Below are 23,472 nucleotides of genomic sequence, written 5' to 3'. Positions count from 1 at the left end.
TTTTTATACTGGGTATCTTTTCCTTACTGATTTGCTATACTTCTTTACATATTCTGGATATTAATTCTTTGTCAATTATATACCTAACAAATTACTTTTCTCAGTCTATGGGCTGCCTTTTCATTTCGATATGGGTTTTCTTTGGAATGGGGGTATAAATTTTTTTTTTTTTTAAAGGTTTTCTGATTTTTTTTTTTTTTTTTTAATGCGGTACGCGGGCCTCTCACTGTTGTGGCCTCTCTCGTTGCGGAGCACAGGCTCCAGACGTGCAGGCTCAGCGGCCACGGCTCACGGGCCCAGCCGCTCCGCGGCATGTGGGATCTTCCCGGACCGGGGCACGAACCCGCGCCCCCTGCATCGGCAGGCGGACTCCCAACCACCGCACCACAAGGGAAGCCCTAAATTTTACTTTTAATGTGTCAAATATATAACTTTTCCTTTATGGTTTGTCTTATTTTCGGACTACTCCCTTAACTAGAAGCCATAAAGAATATTCTCCCATATTTCCTTCTAGACATACTGGTCATCATATTTACTCTTTAAAGTTTCCAATGCTCCTGAAATTGACTTTTGTGTATGGTATGAGTTAGAGACCCAATTTTATGTTTTTTTCATAGAATCATTTGACCTGGCAAAATTTCAATAGTATTCTTTCCCCAGGGACCTGCAAGGCCATATTTAGTAAAATCAAGTTTCCTCACATGCATGAGTCTGTTTCTGCTTTCTCTATTCTGTTCCAACAGTCTATTAATCTAACATACACAAATAATTTTATGTTTATATATATATTTATTTTCCCTCTTTTCTTATACAAAAAGTTATGTACCTGCTGCGCACCCTGCTTTTTGCATTTAAAAATACATCCCACATTAGTACGTTCTGTTTTATAGGTTTTTGGTACTCATTGTGTGGATGTACCCTAACCTCTGTATTTTTGGTTTGTAGAGGTGTACCTTCAGGGTAGACTCCTAGAAGTGAGATCAATGGGTCAATACGAAACTGATTTTTTGCCTGCTGAATCTGTCCACTTCTGAGAGACAGGTGTTGAAGACTCCAACTACGATGGTGGACTCATCTATTTCTCCTGCAGTTCTATCAGGTTTTGCCTCACACAGCTTGACACTCTATTGTTCAGCACATACACATTAAGAATTGTTACATCTTCTTGGAGAACTGACCCCTTTACCGTTATGTAATACCCTTCTTTATCCCTCATAACTGTCCTTACTTTGAAGTCTGTTCTGTCTGAAATTAATATGGCTACTCTTGCTTCCTTTCAATTAGTATTGACATGGTATATTTTTCTCCATTTACTTTTTTTAAAATTTTTTAATTTTACTTTTTTATACAGCAGGTTCTTATTAGTCATCAATTTTATACACATCAGTGTATACATGTCAATCCCAATCACCCAATTTATCACACCACCATTCCCCCCACCCCTGCGGCTTTCCCCCTTGGTGTCCATACGTTTGTTCTCTACATCTGTGTCTCAACTTCCGCCCTGCAAACCAGTTCATCTGTACCATTTTTCTAGGTTCCACATACATGCGTTAATATATGACATTTGTTTTTCTCTTTCTGACATACTTCACTCTGCATGACAGTCTCTAGATCCATCCACGTCTCCACAAACGACCCAATTTCCTTCCTTTTTGTGGCTGAGTAATATTCCACTGTATATATATACCACAACTTCTTTATCCATTCTCCTGTTGATGGGCATTTAGGTTGCTTCCATGACCTGGCTATTGTAAATAGTGCTGCAATGAACACTGGGCTGCATGTGTCTTTTTGAATTATGGTTTTCTCTGGGTATATGCCCGGTAGTGGGATTGCTGGATCATACAGTAATTCTATTTTTAGTTTTTTAAGGAACTTCCTTACTGTTCTCCATAGTGGCTTGTATCAATTTACATTCCCACCAACAGTGCAAGAGGGTTCCCCTTTCTCCACAGCCTCTCCAGCATTTGTTGTTTGTAGATTTTCTGATGATGCCCATTCTAACTGGTGTGAGGTGATACCTCATTGTAGCTTTGATTTGCATTTCTCTAATGTTTAGTGATGTTGACCAGCTTTTCATGTGCCTCTTGGCCATCTGTATGTCTTCTCTGGAGAAATGTCTATTTAGGTCTTCTGCCCATTTTTGGATTTCTCTATCTACTTTTAATCTATATGTGTCTTTATATTTAAAGTGGGCTTTTCCTTTTTTTTTTTTTAATAAATTTATTTATTTATTTTTGGCTACCTTGGGTATTTGTTGCTGCGCGCAGGCTTTTCTCTAGTTGTGGCGAGCGGGCTTCTCATTGCGGTGGCTTCTCTTGTGGCGGAGCACGGGCCCTAGGCCTGCGGGCTTCAGTAGTTGTGGCTCGTGGGCTCTAGAGCGCAGGCTCAATAGTTGTGGCGCACGGGCTTAGGTGCTCCGCGGCATGTGGGATATTCCCGGACCAGGGCTCGAACCCGTGTCCCCTGCACTAGCAGGTGGATTCTCAACCACTGTGCCACCAGGGAAGCCCGTTCCTTTCTAAAAAGGTTTTTCAATATAGAAATTTTTTAACATATGCAAAAATACAGAGTAGTATTATAAATCTCTTGGTACCAGCCACCCAACTTCAACAATTAGCAATGTGTTAGCGACAATGGCCAGTCTTGTTTCACCTAGACTCTTACCCACTCCCTATGCCTGACTATTTTGCAACAAATATCGGACATCATGTCATTTCATCCTTAAACATTTTGGTATGCAGCTCTAAAAGATAAAGATACTTTAAAAAAATAACAATACCATTATTATCCCTAAAAAAATGAATAATTCTTTTAATAGCATTAAAAAATCCAGTCAGTATTTAAATTTCCCCAAAGGTTTCACACATTTTTCTTTCCTCCCTCGCTCCTCCCCTGGTCCCTTTCTTTCTATTGTTCTATGCTGTGTTTGAATCAGGAATTAAAGTCTATACACTGCGTTTGGTTGATAGGCCTCTTCTAATCTAATGCTGTGTTATTTGATAACAGGAGCTACTAGTCACATGTGATTATTTAAATTTATTTATTTATGTTTGGCTGTGTTGGGTCTTCGTTTCTGTGCGAGGGCTTTCTCTAGTTGCGGCGAGCAGGGGCCACTTTTCATTGCGGTGCGCGGGCCTCTCACTGCTGTGGCCTCTCCCGTTGCAGAGCACAGGCTCTGGACGCACAGGCTCAGCGGCCATGGCTCACGGGCCCAGCCGCTCCGCGGCATGTGGGATCCTCCCAGACCAGGGCTCGAACCCGTGTCCCCTGCATCGGCAGGCGGACTCTCAACCACTGCGCCACCAGGGAAGCCCACAAGTGATTATTTAAATGAATTTCATCTTAGAAAGATTCAGTCCCTCAGCTGCACTACCATATTTCAAGTTCTCAGTAGCCACAGGTGACTAGTGGCTAACATGCTAGACTATGCAGATAAAGAACATTTCCATCACCACAGAAAAGTTCTGTTGGATCGTACTGATCGCAAAGGTTTCCTTTCCATTTTTTCCCATACTTTGTTTTCTTTTACAATGTTTCTTTTATTTATTGAAGAAACCCTGCTGTTAGTTTCATAGATTCCCAGAGGCTTTTCTTGATTTTTCTTCTTTCTTGCTTTCTTTTAAATTGATTTTTTTTATTAGTCCTTTTGTTCCCCTCTCTACTGGCCTAAAAGCTTTATATTCTTTCACTATTCTTTTAGGGATTAGCAGTATGAACTTAACCTTCAAATACCCCAGCTTCCACATCTGTAACAAGGGTAACAACAGTACCTACCTCACTGAGTTAGGGGGATTAAGTTTATCTTGAAAGTTTTAAAATAGTGCCTGGACACTGGAACGTTATCTACAAGCATTTTCTACATTTACTACATTCCAGAGGTTTTGATACTGACCAGATGCCAATCGTGTTTATTTTTGCTTTTCTCTTACACAAATGACAACTCTACAGAAAGGAATACTTACTCGGCAGCGCAGGGACCGTTTGATCAGAAGATGCTTGTGACGAGGATAGAGCTGTGAAGCACAGATTGGCTGGAAGTCAGGCTGTAAGAGGCGCTGCTGAAGGGTGGTCACTAGCATGAAAGGCAGAAACCAAGCTTGGTTTACAGTGACTTGCTCAAAATCAGACGTATATGAGATAATTACACAAAATAACACTGCCTTTGTGAACAGTGCTCTTCAAAAAACTACAATATAGAAATTTGACAGATGTTTTAAAGTTCTTCAAATGATTACATCTATCTTATTTTCTACATGACTCATTTTAGTACTAACAACTATGCTATTAAAAATTTCAAATCAAAAAAATAAACCTCAAATCACAAGGCATATAAGTAACAAAAACAGAATTAGATGTAAAATAGAAACAAAGCAGAATCATGTATAAAATTACCCTCTGTTAAATTTACTGGTCTCGTATAATAGTCTTCAGGTAGAGGTTCCACTTCATCTACAGCCTGAGCTGGCTCAACCTTTATCTCTTTCTGGTCCTCTCCTTCTTTAAGGCTAAAAGATAAAAGCCATCATTTCTCAAGGGTCCACCTGAATATCTTCAAAGTCCATGATATCAATAATTGAAGTATTCCTCTACTGTAGAATATTCTTTCTGTTTAGGTTTTTCCTAAGTATGAGTATCTTCTTCCCCATTGGCAACTGTTATTAACTTTAAAACCACATTCCTTCAATGTTCATTTTGATATCAGCTTTTTCCCTCAAAGCCACTTAACGTCCAAACTTACGAAAGTCCAGCAAGGGTACTGATGGTTGTACCAGCTCGTGGTCGCTGAAGCCTGGTTCCAAGACCATATTTGTCCTAAACAGAGTTCAGAAATTCCTATTAGAAATTCTACTTTTAAATATCCTGTGTATCAAAATAAAGAATTTGGGGAGGGACAGCATGAGAAGCTCAGGGAAATAAGCCAAAAAAAAAAAAGCTAATTTTAAAGCTTCTTTTAAAGAGAGTAATTGTAGCCCCACATCATCTTACTCTTAAAATAATAACAAAAGCACCAAACATGGAGATTGAAACTACATTAATGCAGTGAAAATGAGCAAAATGTGATAATCTAAGAATATCTAAGCTATGGCTTAGGCCAGAACTCTGTGGAGTATCTAAGACACACGATGAACGTCTTCTTGGAACACCAGTGATCATCTGCTAACTTCTTCAGGGTTAGCAAGAATCATAAAAGAGAACTTACCACTACATGAATAGTATGTTGCTGTAGGCCCCAAAATAGCAGCAGGTTGCAACAGAGACAAAAAAATGCAGCATAAGACAGAAGCAAACTCATACAGCAGGCAGGTTATATGGGAAAGTTGGCAGAATAACACATTTAATTCAAATTCCTCTCCTAAATACACTAGTGCATATGCTGATTATACCACTGAATTGTTCAAAAAATTCACTGAGACTTCATAAAAGTCTCTGGCAAATATGGATGCTTTGCAAGTTTTAATGTTTTATTAAATTCTAAACTAGATATTTTTATATGAACCTTACCAATTCTTAGGGTTTTAATGCCTTAACTAATTCTCATGCAGAGGTAGTACAAGAAGTTAATTAACCTTTACAGGTCTCATTCCCTTTAGTGTAAAATGGGGATATACCACCTACTACACAGGATTGTTGTGAGGATTAAACAAAATAATATGTATAAAGTGCTTAGCACAGAGCTTGACACATCATTGCTATTCAATAAACATTATTTATTAAATGCCAACCTGCTTGGCTCCAAGCAGACACACAGAAAATAAACTGCTCTGTGAGAGCAAATAAAACTTGGGGGACAATAGCAAAAGCTCCAAATCCTAATTTCCTGCTTCTAATTGGTAGTTTACAAATGAGTAGAGAATAACTTTTGTAAATAATTCCTATCAAAAATTACACCTGCATATATCACTACTTATTTAACCACAAAAAATGCTCTATGTAAAAGTCAGGGTTTTTTATACTGGAGAAATATTGGAAGGGGCCAAAAAATTATGGTAACTAAAGCTGGGAAACCACTACTACCAGGATGCTAAAGGTGGGTGGGCTACATAGGTAATATGGATAAAACCTACCACTCGCCCATATTCTCCTGTCTTTCTGTAATATCCAAAAGCTGTAAATGTGGGTGCCTACAAAACTAAACAGTAGCCACTTTAGGAATAATCAAAAGAGAAAGGGGTGTGATGGAGAAAGAAACACAAATGTACTTAAAACTCAAAGAACTCAAACAGAACTAATGATATGGCAAAAGCATAACCGCTGGACTTAGACACCTATCAGCTGAGGAACCTTCTTCTGCTAGCCATCGTTCAGGAATCTAGGGACAATGGCCACTTTCTGAAATGTTCCCTGTTCTTATGCCACACCGGTCTCGATCCATGAATTGCAAACTCCTTTTTGTACCAATTTCTCACCGAAAAAGCCAAAGGCATATAGTTTCTACGCCGTGCCAGTTTCTTGCGATCTCGCTCAACCTTCTCCTTCTGAGCAAGCTGCTGGTAATATTCAATCAGTTTGTTCATCTGTAAGAAATCAAAGACTCAGTATTCGTTTCACGAAAAAGCTAACAAGAAACTTACAAAATTAATCAACTCCACTGACTAGACATATAATGAATAGACAAGACAAACAATTATTAAGGTGGGCAAGTTTGCCCTCTTCTTCAAAGAGAATTTGTCTTCATTACATGATCTATTTTCAGAATTGAAATGGAACCTTCAAGTTCAACAACAGGAAGAAATGAGCAATGAAAAGGCTTGAAAATTTCATGTTCTCTTTTCACTGCTCTTTAACTTCATTGCTTACTTCCCCTCACAACTGCTCCTATTTTCTCTGCATGACCAGAGGACCGCCTATTTCCAAGGATGTGACATTTCATACTTTATTTTCTCCCACTCTCCATCACGTATTTTCATTTAAAAATATATTTTAATCATAAAAGCAATATATAAGTGTGAAAAGTTCAAACAATATAGAAACATAAAGAATAAAAAGTGAAACTTCTCTTTTATCTCTCACGCCCAAGTCCACCCTTCCCCTCCCCACAGGTATCCATCATTAGAGTTTAGATATCTTTCTTACACACTTACAGACACGGGTATGATATTATATCCTGCATACATTAAAAAATGCATGTATAGACATATCGCTTTTATATGTGTAAAATAAATACAGCTCTTTTTATTTTTCATATAAGGGGAAAAAACTTACTATTTTAAAACTTTTTCACTGTAAGTGCCATGAACTTTCCACTCAGTACAAATAGATTTTTACCTCATTCTTTTTAAAGGCTGCATCTTATTAAACGGTACAAATGTCCTAAAGGTATTTAACCATTTGCTCTGAGAGCACTTAAATGGTCTCCTGGTACCCACTCTTGTCCTCTCAATTCAGCAGTAATTATTTTTTAGAAACGCTAACCTGATTCTGTCAGCTCTTTTGCTTTAAAGGCTTCTTAGACTCCTTAACTTGGTCCACATGGTTCTGCACAGTCTGACCCCAAATCCTTTTCTCCATTCACCTACTGCTATGCTCTACTCTGGCACACTTGCCTCTTGTCTATAACTTGCTTTGCTCCTTCCACTTACAAGCTCTCTGCCTATGCTGTTCCTCCGCCCTGAATTCTTTCCCTTCTCTGCCTGTCATCCTCAGATCCTAGCGCAATCCTCAGATGTGGATCTACCTAATTGAAATTCCCCCTAAAAATGCCCACATGCACAATTTCTCCTCCTTCATATTACCTTGAGTTTTTCCTTTAGCTGGGGATTATTTAATTGACTTTTGTTTTCCCGTTAGACTTAAGCTCTTTGAGGGTAAGGACCATGTATTCCTATTGTTTAGCACAACCCCTGACACACAGTATGCAGCACATGCTTGGTAAGTGTTTGATAAATGAATATACATAGTTTTGTGCATAAGTACAAGTATTTCTGTAGGTCAGAGTCCAGGAAGTAGATACTGCTGAGACCAATAAATCTGTACTAATTTACACTAACAACAGTATATGTGAAAAGGTCAAATTCCATACACTCCCATCCAAGATATTTTCAGTATTTCTAATTTTTGCTGATGTCATAAGTGAATAATTATAAATTATTATTTAATTTGCAGTCTGTACAACTTCATTTTGATAGCATTTTATCATCTTTCTAATATTCTACTTCCAGGGGCAACAAAATCAGTTCTAATGTATACTGCAGAGATCAATTCACTGTGAACTATTAAAGGATGTCTAAATCATGATTCTATAAGCAACCACTACTGAGTCCAAGGGCATCTTCCAAATCAGTGGTGTTTCCAAGAGTTAAAATGTTTATATGTGGATGAGATTTCTGAGAACAAATGAACCCTTAACACAGTTGGTGCGTACGTGGAAAACAGAAACGTATCATTTCCCTTTTCCAATTCACAACCTGAGTACATAACTAAAACTACACCTAGGTTTCTCTATTAACTTAAGTCAGACTGGAAAAAACTGCCACTGTGGTTTAATGTCTTACAGCGAGAAGCACTTTCTAAGTGTAAAAAACACCAAAATACACATCATGGATTTATAAGCATATGCCATATACACTGATAAAATGGTCTTTTTCTTCATCTTTTCTCATTTCATCCTCTCTCTGATGACCCTTTACTTACCCGTTGCGTGTGAGGATTTTCAGGTTCCTGCCAACCACCACTAGCTGCAAAATAAAGGAATATTAAACAAGACTTACGTAATTTGATAATTTTATTTCCACAAAAACAGGTCATCTGCAGGCCACAAAATAAAGCTTGAAGACATAAAATCACACAATTTCCAAGAAAGAGTCCTAGAAATTATACAGACTGAAGGGCTCAGAATGAAAATTTTTCTTTAAATATAATGATGGTGATAATAATAACCACCACTAGGACCACAACTACAACTAACACATGTATAACTTCTGTGCCAGGTATTTGAAATGTATCACACTTCATTTTATTCTCATAATAACCCTCTGAGGATTTCCCTGGTGGCTCAGTGCTTAAGAATCCACCTGCCAATGCAAGGGACATGGGTTCAAGCCCTGATCCGGGAAGATCCCACATGCCGCGGAGCAACTAAGCCCATGTGCCACAACTACTGAGCCTGCGCTCGAGAGCCCGCAAGCCACAACTACTGAGCCTGCGTGCTGCAACTACTGAAGCCACGCGCCTAGAGCCCGTGCTCCGCAACAAGAGAAGCCACCGCAATGAGAAGCCCGCGCACCGCAACGAAGAGTAGCCCCTGCTTGCCGCCGCGACTACAGAAAGCCCCGTGCACACAGCAACAAAGACCCAACGCAGCCAAAAATAAATAAATAAATTCATTAAAAAAAAATAACCCTCTGTGGTAGGGACTCTCATTATTAGTCTTATTTTACAAATGAGGAAATTGAGGCTCAGAGAATTAAATAACTTGCCCAAAGTCATAGAGACAGTAAGCGGTAAAGCCAGGATTCAAACTCAGGCAGTCTGACTCCAGAGAACTTGCCCGTATCTGCAACACTGGGCAATTTCTGTGTTCTACGACCTCAGTTTAGAGAAGAGTTTCTTACATAAGAGACAAAAGCACAAATCATAAGGTAAAAGATTATTCCAGAAAGCTGAAAGTAAAACCATAATGAATACTTCAACAAATGGTGCTGTAACAATTTACAAAAAATTAGCCTTGACCCTTACCTCACAACATTTACAAAATTTACCCTGAAATGGTAATAAACTTATGTGTAAGAGCTGAAACTATAATATTTCTAGAAGAAAACAGAAGTGAAAATCTTAGCGACCTTGGGTTAGGCTAAAGTTTCTTTACTAGAACACAAAAGGCACAACTATAAAATAAAAAATTGATAAACTGAACCTCATCAAAATTAGAAACATGTAGGGCTTCCGTGGTGGCGCAGTGGTTAAGAATCCACCTGCCAATACAGGGGACATGGGTTTGAGCCCTGGTCTGGGAAGATCCCACATGCCAAGGATCAACTAAGCCCATGCGCCACAACTACTGAGCCTGCGCTCTAGAGCCCATGAGCCACAACTACTGAGCCCACATGCCTAGAGTCCGTGCTCTGCAATGAGAAGCCACCACAATGAGAAGCCCACGCACCACAACGAAGAGTAGCCCCCGCTCACCGCAGCTCGCCCAAGTGCAGCAACAAAGACCCAATGCAGCCAAAAATAAAATTAAAATAACAATAAATTAGAAACGTGTTCTTCAAAAGACACAGTTGAGGGCTTCCCTGGTGGCGCAGTGGTTGAGAGTCCACCTGCCGATGCAGGGAACACGGATTCGTGCCCTGGTCCGGGAAGATCCCACATGCCGCGGAGCAGCTGGGCCCGTGAGCCATGGCCGCTGAGCCTGCGCGTCCGGAGCCTGTGCTCCGCAACGGGAGAGGCCACAACAGTGAGAGGCCCGCGTACCGCAAAACAAACAAACAAAAAAGACATAGTTGAGAAAATAAAAAGGCAAGCCGCAGACTGGGAGAAAATATTTGCAAAATATATATTCAACAAGGGACCTGTATCTACAATACAGAACTCTCACAACTCAATAAAAAGATTAAAACTCAGTTTAAAAATAGGCAAAGAGGGCTTCCCTGGTGGCGCAGTGGTTGAGAGTCCGCCTGCCGGTGCAGGGGACGTGGGTTCGTGCCCCGGTCCGGGAGGATCCCACATGCCGCGGAGCGGCTGGGCCCGTGAGCCATGGCCGCTGAGCCTGCACGTCCGGAGCCTGTGCTCCGCGACGGGAGAGGCCACAACAGTGAGAGGCCCAAGTACCACAAAAAAAAAAAAAAAAGGCAAAGATTTGTACAAACACTTCACCAAAGAAAATACATAGATGGCAAACAAGCACATTAAGGAAATGCAAATTAAAACCACAATGAGGTATCACTATCCACTAACTAGAATGGCCAAGATGAAAAAAGAAAAACAATACTAATAGTTGATGAGGAACTGGAACTCTCCTACACTGCTGGTGAGGACCCAAAATAGTACAGCCACTGTGGAAAATAGTTTGGCAGTTTTCAGTCAAGGAAAACATACACTTAACCCTATGACTCAGCAATTCCATTCCTAGGTATATACTCAAGAAAAACGAAAATACACTAAGATTTCTAGGCAAATGTTCATAGCCAGTTTTATTCATATGAGCCCTAAACTGCGAAAAATTCAATGTCCATTAACTGGAGAATGAATAAACAAATTATGGTATATCCATACAACAGAAGACAACTCAAAAATAAAAAGCAAAAACACGAACGAACCTCATAAGCATTATGCTAAGTGAAAGAAGACAGACACAACAGACTAAACTACTCCAATTATATAAACTTCTAGAAGACGCACATTTACAGTGAAAGAAAGAAATCAGTGGTAGTCAGGGGCCAGGAGGTGGGGGGGAAGGAAGTGACTACAAAGGGGCATGAGACAACTTTTTGGGGTAACGGAAATGTTCTATGATTGTGGAGGTGGCTACATGGTTATACACATTTGTCAAAAATCAAAGCATTTACACTTAAAATTGGTGAGCTTCATTATATGTAAATTATATCTCAATAAAGCTAACCAAAAAAAGGGGGGGGGAACTGTAACGAGATACCATTTCACAACCTTCAGTTTGGAAAAACTTGAAAGAAGTCCAACAATGCTAAGAGCTGCCGGAGATCTGGAGCAATGAGTAGTCTACTCATATATTATTAGTGGGAGCAAAAATTGGATAAACCATTTTGGAGAGCTAAACATGTACACATCTTAAAACCAAAAATTTTACTTTGTTATATAGAGAAACCCTTGCTCTTGTGACAGGAAACACACACAAGAATGTTTCTAACAGCACTGTTGTCAGAACCAAAAAATTGAAAACAACCTAAATGTGAAGAAGAGATCTGTGGTAAGTCATGCATGAATCACCCACCATCACAACTACATACCACAGACAAACCTGATAGAGATAAATTGTAGCAGGATGCACAAAGCATGGTTCTATTTGTTTCAAGTTGAGAAGCATTCTTTGCTAGTGGCTACATACATACATGAAGACGTGCAAAAGCATACATGGTTTTTTTCAGATGACAATCTGAATCAGGACTGTGATGACTATCTCTGTCTAGAAGGCAGAAGAAGGCAGATGCAGTGGGGGGAAGGCTATACAATGGGCTTACACTGTTTGGGTTATGTTTAATTTCTTAAGCTGGGTGATAAGTTCATAAAAGTGTATTATTTGTATAATTAAAAATAACTTTTTTTCCAAATAAAAAGGACTCCTATTGAAGGTGACACTATAGCCCCTTGCAAGAAAAGGCAGCGATAATATCCTTAAGTACAGTACTTATATTTTAAAAGTTGCCTTAAGGCAATTACGAAAAATAATTATGTGAAAGAAATGTTTTAGTAATATTTTAGAAAATCTGAATGTTTTACCTAATTGCATTTTTAGAACTGGTGATTTATTCTAAATGTAAATTTGAGAGACATTAAAAAGTTTCTGCACATTACTGACACAATGGCTTACTTACAAATAAACAAACAGTTCTAACTAAAGCGGTTTCAGGGCTTCTCAGACACCAGTGACATCATGGAAGAAATGAAATTACCTGTACTCCTTAAGAACTCCTAGTATTCAATTATCACTGTCAAGAAACCCTAGAGGAGCTAGATTTCTAGAAACAAGCATAGCCTTTAAATTCTGAAAAATAAATTCTCCAATTCTAATAGCTTACAGTCCAGAAAGTATTAAAAAAGCGCTTACAGAGTAACAAACTGAGAAATCTATCTGGATTTCTAGGCTTCCTTTCTTTAACTTGATAAAAAGAAACAAAATACAAACATGGAAAAAATACACTTTAACTCACTGAACTAAGTGCCACTTTGAGGTTGTTTTTTACATGTAACATAAATTCATAAACAAATTCAAACAATTTACTTGCTACACTGACATTAAAACACACACACAAATATTTACTGACAATCTAAGAAGATGCTACAGAAACTTTCCAATATAAATCACAGTTCAGGAAATGCCTACCCACCAATGAGCATTTTTAAGGGACTTGTTTAGTTAGCTTTTTGTTTTTGAAGAGTATTTTATCAACATAATGTATGAAGTTAGAAAAACAACCAAGAGCTCAAGCATTCTAAACCAAAGGGTGAACTCAAGAGAACCAAGGATTAAGTTTTAAGAATAGAGTTGAATCTAAAGGAACTTCACCCATATTTACTTCCAAGCTATGTAAGAATCTGTAGAAAACTTTTAGCTGAAGTCCATCTTCATTTCAGTTATGTCAAATAACATAATGAGTTTTTAGTTGGCTTCCTCATGTAAATAGTAAGTTGATTTTTTTTTTTTTTTTGCGGTACACGGGCCTCTCACTGTTGTGGCCTCTCCCATTGCGGAGCACAAGCTCCGAACGTGCAGGCTCAACGGCCATGGCTCACGGGCCCAGCCGCTCCGCGGCACGTGGGATCTTCCCAGACCGGGGCACGAACCCATGTCCCGTGCATCAGCAGGTGGACTCTCAACCACTGCGCCACCAGGGAAGCCCCAGTAAGTTGATATTTTTAATGGAAATGCAAAAATGGGAATTTTTAACAAATCTAAAAAGTTTTCACAAAATTAAACAAACAAAATTTCAGAAAGAAAAAAGACAATGGGGAGTTAGCAGTGCTGCTGTTTATATAAAAAATAAACAGCAACTCAAGATTTTGAACTGATTATAATAAAGAGTGTTTCTACTCTCTGATATTAACCATGGAGTACAGGATACGAAAAAAAAAGGAAGTTTCCTAATGAAGGTAAATGCAACCTCTGCTTTGAAATGCTCAAATGATGGAAAGGTAATTTAATACCTTAGGTTTTCTTTAGGTCCAAATATACATAACTTTCCTGTTTCACTTATGATACATATAGATGTATCTTTGAGCAGGTGTTTGAATGCTCCAGGATAGATACTTGGACATGTAATTTCTGGGTAAAAGAATAAAAGCAATTTGAAATTTTAATAAATGTTGTCAAACTGCTCTCTAAAATGGCAGCAGACAAAAGAACGATTTTCCCATATTCTTGTCATACTACCAGATTTTTTAAATTTTGCCAAATCAATGGAAGAAGTTTTAATTTGCATTTTCATGATTACTAGCAAAACTGAACTTATCTTTTTGCATATTTATTGACTTAAAAAAATCACCTCACCAAGTTGTGTGCAAGAAAAAAAAATCCAATGATTTGTGCACACTTTGGTTACTGACCATCTTTATTTCCGTTTCTGAGAGCTGCAGTTCATATCCTCTGACAATTTCTTTCTTTCTATTGGGTAGCTTTCTGATTTCTAAGGGTTCCTTATTTTTGGTTATTTATCTTTACTGTTATATATGATCCAAGCTTTGTGACTTTTATCTTTTAGGTTTGTTCATGGTGTGTTCCACCATCAGGAACATTTATTTTTTATGAGGAACATTAATCTTTTGATTCTAAAAAAGTATCAGATTTATAAATGCTATTTTACCAACTTTAAGAAAATGAAATAGTTTACCAAGTCTCAGATGAAACATCACGGTCCATGTGAGAATGTGGGAACATAGAAGATTTAATGACAAAATACTCTGAATTTATCGCCTACCTCCCAACAGGTAACAGAAATAATGGTTTGTGTGCAATTACAGCACTGCCGATTTCACAAAATCTCATGTTGGAGTCCGCCTCACTCACCCACAGATTTGTCTGCCATGCCCACATCTCTAGATGTCCAGCGACAAAATCCACAGGCCAGGTAATAGGCTTTCTTCACCGTGGTCTTGGCTGGGTCATCTGGAAGCTGTGTGGAAATGCTTGTTGCCCGAGTGGAGAGGGTGTGCATACAGCCGGGACAGTCAAAGCAGTTGGCGCATCTAGGACACGACAAACAATCATTGATTCATTCAACAAATATTTACCGAGCACCTACTATGTGCCAGACATTGTTCTACATGTTAGGAATTCAAGAGAGAACTATAAGGGAAGCGTGGCTCTCAAGCAAAAAGAAATTAAAAAGTACTCTGAAGAGGCTCCTACAAACTTCATTTTAAAATTTCAGAAGTATTACAATAATTATTTTTAAAAATGCAATCATCATCAAAGTTCCTGAAGAGTTACAGCATGACCCAATCCTACTCCAGAGAGGGAATCACAGTTAAGTCTGGAGTTAACTTTTAGACTCTTTTACAGACCACAAAGATTTCTGTGGGACAGAGAAATGTCACAGCTTATGACTTTAGAGAGAACAGACCAATTGCACAATGGAAAACTGAGAGGCAACAATACAATAAGCTGTGAAACTGGGTTTGGAAAATAACTGCTTGTTTGCGGTGCCAGAGAGCTGAAACAGATACCAAACAATGTTACCAAGATGAAATGTTTCAGAAGGGGCATTTTCAGGGTTTTCTGCTCTCTTTAGGCATTACTCTTCCTAGTGAAACACTCAACATTCCCCTACAGTCCCCCCCATGCCTTGTTATTCTTAACTTTCCCACCATCTGAAATTATCAAGGTTTCACCTCCAGTCCTGGACTTGTTCTGATGTTCCATTCCATAACTCCAATTTTCTGTGATATTTTGCTACTAGGTAGTATCCTCAGATAAGGATAATAATAGTACCCAGCTCATAGGGATATTCTGAGGATTAAATGACAAAATTTAATGTATGGAAAGCATACAAAACTGGTTTATAAGGAGCTATTTCTCCGGGACAGGAAAGACAAAACAGTGGTTCATATCCATGGAGGTACAGAGGTGTGACTGGTTACAAAGGACTTCCACACCATGCTAAAAACCAAAATGGCACCAGTAGCAGTGAGTACCAGATCTTGCTTTTTAATACCAGATCTTGGTTTTTAATACCAATCTTGGTTTTTAATACTACCCAGATCTTGGTTTGCAATACCAATCTCGAATAAAAGGTACCAGGGCTCCTTGGAGAAATGGCTAATTCTAGGACTGGAGCAGAAAATATAGAGGATGAGCCTGGAGTAAGTAAGAAAGTTCTCAAACAACTGAATAACACTTCCCTCCTCCTCACTGCCATATAATGACGGGGGTATGCCAAAGGGAGAAGGAAGTCTACTAAAAGAGGTCCCAATGGCCAAAGCCGGAACAATCTGAATTAAAAAAAAAAAAAAAAAGTAGTACTGGATTATAACCTAAAGTATAAAATAAATATTCACAAGCCCATACTGCTTGAAGTAAATGACTAAATAAATAAAAAGGGGAGAAGAGAAAAATCTTCCATACAAAAGAATTCCAAGTAATACATGGAGATAGCCTTCATGGAAGGGGATCATAACTCCCCACTATTTAAGTGTGGGCTGTAATAGTGCATTTCTTTCCAAAGAGTACAATATGGAAAAGGAGAAGAAAACAAAAAGAGTAACTTTACATCAGAGAAACCTGACAAACACTAGCTCAAGCCAGGTAATCAAAGTTAACATCAATAGTGATGTCATGTTGGTGGTATATACCTTTGATATGATGTGATGAGAGATGCACTTTACCCGTGTGGTTCTCCTCCCCACAACACATTCCCCCAGCTGATGAGAAAAACATAAGACAACCTCCAATTGAGGGACATTCTATAAAATATCTTACCAGTACTCCTCAAAAGAAAAGTCTAAGAAAATATCACAGCAAGAGGAGCCTAAAGAGACATGACTATTAAATATAATGTGGGTATCCTGAATAGGATCCTAGAACAGAAAAAGGAGATTAGGAGAAAATTGAGGAAATCTAAATAAAATATAGAGTTCATTTAATAATAATGTTACCAATAATGTTCATTAGTTGAGACAAATATACCATACTAACATACGACATTTATAATAGGGGAGACTGGGTAAGGAGTAAACAGAATTTTCTGTATCATCTTCACAGTAATTCTTAAGTCTGAAACTGTTCTAAAATACAATTTATTTTTTTAAAATGAAAGTTTCACCTTTGGCATAAGTGATGCTAAAAAAAAGAAAAACAGCTTGTTAAAAATGAGAGTTAATTCCATGTGCTTTTTAACCAGCTATTAAAGAAATAGCTGGGGAAAATAGAAAAAATTGATCCCAGTCTTACCTATTCTTTTTTAGTTTGGCTTCAGCCGATGGCATATTTTCTAAACAACTGGGACAATAATGGGAGTCCACCTAGAAAGAAACGAGAAATCAAAAAATCGGAGGAAAAGACATTTAGCTTGGCTTGTATATATGCCTATGCCAATTAGTGAAATTTAAATTACATTATTCTGCAGCAGAGGTGACAGACCATTGATCTGGCAAAGAACCTGGACTGTTTTCAGCATCGGGTTTATTCTTCAATCACCTGTTGTTTTCTTAACCTCTGGATTTCCTGAAATCCTTCTACTTTTCCTTTCTGATCTTTCCTATTCTCTTTCATCAGGGTTTTATGTATTAGACGTGTTAAAACATGTTTATGTAAAAGATCTCTATGATAATCTAAATAGATTAATAAATAAACGCAATTTATGAGGCTGTGATCAAATATCCTTCTATCTAGTCTAGCTTTGTGTGACTGCAATAACTTGGCCACACAAATTGTTAACAGATTTTAAAAGTTTTCCCATTACTGAGGTATTACATGTTCACTGAAGGGAAGCATACATTAACATTTACAAAGTCAGCTGTAGCCAACCAATTAGAAATTTTTAAATGGCAAATTAAACTACTAAGTTAACAACATAGTCTTATTGTATTTAATGCAAAAACATAGTACAAAATTAAATTCATTGTATTTTTTTAAGGACTAAATATTTTCTTTAATGTAGTAGATCCTATTTGATAATTCTAGAACTCTAGTCACCTGCAGATGGACAGATTCACTTGAACATAAATACTATGACAGAAACTGTTTTCTTTTTTCATCATCTGCTTATGAACAGAACCACCTTTGAAAAGATAAAGTTACTGCTCAAATAAGTCTCCAGGAACACAAAATATAATACTGCTAACTTATATTTGCACTTACTCATCATAAAAGGCAAAATATAATTTATTCCTCCCTGTCCCCTTCCCAAATTATGCTCATCCCTTCATGTGCAGCTCCAATCCCAGGCTTGTGATTTGAAATTTCTGGACTGCTTCAGCCCTCACTAGCATCATCCTTCCCCAAACCCTAATGGCCTCCATTTCACAGGTGCACACCAGTCCGTAAAAGATTCAGTCACAGACTGAATGTCCTAGCTGAAGAGATCCTTACAGATTATGGAGACTCAGCTCCCTAATGATCACCAAATGAGAATCTAATCCAATAAATTCTAGAGGTGGAGCTGGGACAGCATCCTAAAGAGAAAGGACCTGCCAAAGAATAAGCATACAAAGTGCTAATGGAGATGGAGAAAAAAAAATCATGTATATAATACAGCATTGATTTTTCTCTTGTGTTATTTAACTGCTTTCTCTGACTATTCTTAACAGCATGAAAAATATTCCCAATAAAATAATAATTATTCATAATGTGTAAAATGGCTTATAGTATAGGACATATTCTCATATGCATTTTTAACCGTCCAGGGATCCTCACTCAAGTCCTCTGAATCAGGCTGCTTGGTTTCAAATCTTGCTGCCCCCTCCCACCCACAAATTTTTGGCTGTGCGACCCAGTGCAAACATTATGTGCCTCTTTCTTTAACTGTAAAGTGGTTTTTAAAAAAGGGTATCTATTCTAGTTTGTAGGATGATTAAAGATTGTGTAAAGCACATGGCATATAGAAAGTACTGAATAAGCATTAACTATGTATTATTACTAATCAGCTTTTCCTTCACGAGACTGCAAGTTACTCAACAGCAAGATTTACGTCTTAACGCGTCTTTTAATCCGCAGAGCCTAATGAATGAACAACACGTTCCAAGTGCTGCAGAAGTTCTGGGGTTTTGTTATTTGGTGATTTTTTTTTCCGGGGGTCTTTTAAATTTTGAGCAATCCCACCTCCAACGCCCACTTGCGCCAGTGAAGGTCAGAAATGTACCCTCAGGAGAAGCGCCATGAATATAACCCTTTGAGCTTCTTAAACGACAGACCCGATTGTAAGCGCTTTTCACTCAGCTCACCCCATCCCAACCCCGTATCTGCTGCAGGCCTTGGGCTGGGTCAGGAAACATAACAAGGCAGTTGGAAGAGGGCCCAGTTTCTGCCCAAGCAGGGGCAGAACTTCCAGGATGGGAGGGGCTTGGATGAGAATGCCCGCGGACCTCCCCACTCCCTCAATCAATGCTGGAAAGACGATATCTCGCCCCTCAAGTGGCCTGAACTAAGCATCCCCATACCTTTTCTCCCCCTGACCCACCCAATAACCAACACCCACCCCCCGCAGGAGATGGCCAGGGTCCCCAAAGTCAAGTTTGTCCCAGAGGGCGCTCTAGAACAGAAGGGCCGCTCAGCCCCACCCAAGGCCGCTCCTCCTTTCCAAATGACAAATTACGTACGTATAAGCAAATTAAATCACAGGCAAATCTGAGTGACGGAAGGCAGAGCCAATCAGCATGCTAGAAAAATTACCACCCGCTGGTCGCGCTGACTAGGAGGAACCGCCTCCCCCCTCCCCCAACACACACACTCTTCATGGGACGACTACATTACCTCGTGAGACACACATTCCAGCGACCGCAGCTCGCTACAATAGCGGCAGAAGTAAAGCTGCGAGAGCGGGGCCCGAACCTTCTTTTCTCCCTGGACTACGTAGAGAACCCGCTCCGATTGCAGCAACGACGCCATCTTTAGGGGGAGGAGCCAACGACGCTCTCGTCGCGTCACGTGACTCGAGAGCGAGCGTTTCCCTGGCTTCCCTCCCTACGTCTTTCAACGTAGACTTTGACGTAAGGTTTCCGAGCTAGAGAGGCTTTGCGCCGGACGAAAGTCAAAGCGCGCATGCTCGTCTGGGGTTCCAGGTTTTCACCCCGCCTTCACCTTACCTCGCCAGCCTTTTTGAGAGCGTCAGACAACTGGGCTGAGCTTAGACCTTTTTTTGATAAGTACGGAGTCGCAGAACAAATCCATACAGACACAGTGCGCTCCTTTCCTTTGTTTCTAACAGAAAGGAAGGCTGCTCTTCTGTTTTATTTAACACTGCCTCTACCGCCCTCACCTTCCAGACAAACATCCGGAAGTTAGGGAGGATCTCTGAGACAGAGTTTCATGGGAACTGGAAAACTAAGAGTCCACACCAGCACTTTCTTCTGACAGTCTTGTTACTGACCTATAGGAAACTTTCATGGACGTTATCTCGTTTGAAGTTTCTTAGATTGAGCTCCTCCACGCAGAAGCCATATCTCATTCATTTTCAGGTTTCGCATATTTAGCGTTAGGACTAAGTTTATACTGTGGGTGTTCAATAAATATTGCTTAGTGAAGGAGTGGAATCAATGAATGAACAGTGTTCCTAGGTGTCGTTTACATTTTTCTAGTGCATAAACTAAAGCTTAGACATGTAAAATAACCACTTAGAGCTGGGCTGGCAGAGACTGGAGCCCATGTTACCTGCCATCAGTTCAGTGCTTTTTCCTTTGTACTAGTGTTGTATTATTACCTATCTGATATTAGAGTTGGTGATTGAGAAGAAATAGAACTGAATAGTAATATTAGTTGACGTTTATTGAGCATTTACTGAATGCAGAACACTGTGTCAAAACTATACATACATTGTCTCATTTAATTTTCACCAGAACTTCAAAAGGCAGGTACTATCATTATCTCTATTTTACAGTGCAGGAAACTGAGATCGGGGTGCCCTTCTCTTCTCCCAAGAAAGCCTGGCCATCTCAACTGGGGCAGACTGAGATTCCTCTGCTCTGTGACTGGTAGTCAGCAGTAGCAGAATCCCCAATGTGTAGGTAGGGACCAGCCTGGGCCCTGGGCAGCAGCAAGGCACAGGCACAGGCACTGGCACTGCAGACAGGCACTGGGAGCAGAGGGAGAAAGTGAGTCATAGGAGGATACCTGGCTTGGTTTCTGAGGCTCCCAGGGCCAGCCTGCTTCAGTGATGCTGGCAGGTTTTACCAAAACAGACAACAGCCACGGGTTGGAGTCTGCTGACGCCTGCTCTAGCCTCCTGGGTGGACTGGATACCTTAGAATTATCATATACTAGAAAGATCCTAGTTCAATACCTGTATTTTTCAAATGGAGAAAATGAGGTCCTGAGTGTCAATATGCCCCAGGATCATGCCCCAGGTTTTCTCACTCCTGGTACAGTATTCTGTTTTCTAATTCCGTAAATGCAGTTCCCTGCACACTACCAGCAGTTCATTCATATTCACAGCAGAGTAAGAAACCAGTTGCTCTTCTAACAACACTTAAAAAGAGAAGAAAGCAAATACAAGGGAAACTGGAACATTAATTGATGGCCTACTCATTTTTGCCCTGGAACTTTGCTGGAATTGCATCATTCCCATTATGGGCACATGAGTTTCACACCTCTAGAATGCTGTCTGCTTGGCTTCAACAGTAATTTCCCAAGCATACCTCAAATCTAACCAAGGCTTGTTCCCACCCCCACCCCCTTCTCTGCTTAGTAGACTAACCGGAAGCTAATGCTAATTCTGTGGCACCATGGAACACTTCCTCTGTGCTCTGCTGAGGACGCAGGAAGGTGAGATGGGCATCCTTTTCCGGCTGGAGGATGCACAGGGTGACTTCAGGTTAACCACTGCAGCTATTACCCAGTTGCTGCTAGTGCTTAAGGCAGACCTCAGGCCCCTGAGGTGCTGGCTTATAAGAGATAGCTGGTGGCCATGCACTCTCTGTGCCCACTCACTACTGAGAACTCGCAACTGACACAAGAGACCATAGCTCTCTGTGAAATAAGGGTAAAGTCATGGAGCTATAGAGCTAAACGTGATCTTAGAGACTAACTAGTTCCCTCCCCTTATTTTCAAGATGGAGAACTGAAGCCCAGAGTAGGGAAGAGACTTGCCCAGGTTCCCAAAGGAAGATAGAGGTGAAGCTTGGGTTTGAATGCAGGTCTTTGTTCCAAGTTTATTGCCTTCACTACACTTTGCTGGACCTCTGTCTCTCCACAATTCACCATCCAACCCTAACGCTTACTTCTGGGAGACCACCAGTGTATTGTTTGTTGAATTGAATAAAAGATAATTGAAAATTGAATTGCAGCCTAACTCAGTATACTATCTTCAACTATCTGGAACTTGCTGCAGATGGAATCCAGTAACTAAAGTTTTTTTCTTTTTGGTCTTTAAGTAACTCCTTCTTTCAGAAGGTAAAGGAAGAAATAGGGGAAGGAGACTGGTCACAATTTTAAATAGGGTGGTCAGGGTTGGCCTCATAAGAAGGTAAGATAGGAACAAAGATTTGAGGGAGGTGAGGAGAGGGCTGGGTGGCCATGTGGGGGAAGAGCCTTCCAAGCAGAGTCTGAGCAAAGTCTCTAAGGCCTAACTGAGGCACAGCAAGGAGGTAGTGGGGCTGGTAAGGAGTGAGCAAGGGAGAGAGGTATAGGGGATGAAGTCCCAGAGGTAATGGGGGTGCAGCTCATGTAGGATCTTGAAGGTGTTTTAAGGATGTTGTATTTTGCTCTGAAGGAAGTGGGGAGCCATTATAGGATTTCACACAGCACAGTGATACAATCTAACCTACATTTAACAAGGGTCACTCTGGATACTGTTTTGGGAATGGACTGTAGAGGGACAAGGATAGAAGCAGGGGGTGAATTTGGAGATTACTGCGGTGACCAGGCAACAGGCAACAGTGCCATGGACTAGGGATTCTGACTATATTTTGAAGTAGAACTCATAGGATTTCCCAATGCCCAACCGTGGGAAGACATGTACATAGACTTTCATATGAAGGGTAGTTTGGAGTCTCAGCAGAGATGCCCTTGTTAGGCTGGGGGAAAATCCATTTCACGGTCCAGCCAAATTCAGCTGCTGGGAGTTTATTTCCTCAGAAATTATCAAGACTCTCTCTTCTCCTGGAGGTCAAAATAAAAACATCACAGAAAGGATCAGACACTTTTATATTTAGAGGAAGCAAACTTGTTTAGTCTCTAGTTTACTTTGTTCCAAGTCACAAAGCACGGTGATTGCCACACAGGGAAGCATATTTCACAAGAAGCCCAGAGAAAGAGCCAGCCCATTGCTAAACACATGAATCACATCTTCGGAGCTCCAGCTCAGGCTGAGAATAGGAAACTGGTGTGGGAGCACCCAACACATTTGCAATGGTGCCAAGGGCTCTTCCAAACGAGCTTTACCTTTCGCCATGCAGGTAAAATGAGTTAAAAGTTAAAGTGGGGGAAGAGATATGGCAACATAAGTATATATATAACTGATTCACTTTGTTATAAAGCAGAAACTAACACACCATTGTAAAGCAATTATACCCCAATAAAGATGTTAAAAAAATAAAAATAAAATAAAAAAGTTAAAGTGGGTAGAGCACAGAATATAAGTTGCTACGTATTTGTTATTCGGCCACAGTTTAGTCCAGTCCCTT

General features: G+C 39.8%; 1 protein-coding gene across 3 annotated transcripts in view; it reads right to left on the bottom strand.

Annotated features, from left to right (window-relative positions):
• Positions 1–19,825, bottom strand: part of DCTN4 (dynactin subunit 4) — a 32,891-nt gene extending 13,066 nt beyond the window's left edge. The window contains exons 1-9 of one of the 3 annotated variants that reach the window (XM_049707827.1): positions 19,607–19,825; positions 17,087–17,157; positions 14,705–14,883; positions 8,638–8,681; positions 6,414–6,521; positions 5,207–5,227; positions 4,745–4,818; positions 4,399–4,511; positions 3,969–4,078 (exon numbers count right to left, since the gene is read on the bottom strand). In XM_049707827.1, the coding sequence (XP_049563784.1) occupies positions 3,969–4,078; positions 4,399–4,511; positions 4,745–4,818; positions 5,207–5,227; positions 6,414–6,521; positions 8,638–8,681; positions 14,705–14,883; positions 17,087–17,157; positions 19,607–19,741 (855 nt within the window). In that variant the 5' untranslated portion in view covers positions 19,742–19,825. The remainder of the gene's footprint in view (positions 1–3,968; positions 4,079–4,398; positions 4,512–4,744; positions 4,819–5,206; positions 5,228–6,413; positions 6,522–8,637; positions 8,682–14,704; positions 14,884–17,086; positions 17,158–19,606) is intronic. The other 2 variants (XM_049707826.1, XM_004280341.4) reach the window with 2 other exon arrangements.
• Between the last annotated feature and the right edge of the window lie 3,647 nt (positions 19,826–23,472).

This window comes from Orcinus orca, chromosome 3 (assembly GCF_937001465.1).
Source record: "Orcinus orca chromosome 3, mOrcOrc1.1, whole genome shotgun sequence".
Classification (NCBI taxonomy): Eukaryota; Metazoa; Chordata; class Mammalia; order Artiodactyla; family Delphinidae; genus Orcinus; species Orcinus orca.
Note: the sequence above shows the minus strand (reverse complement) of the source record. Positions and strands in the feature narration are given on the sequence as shown.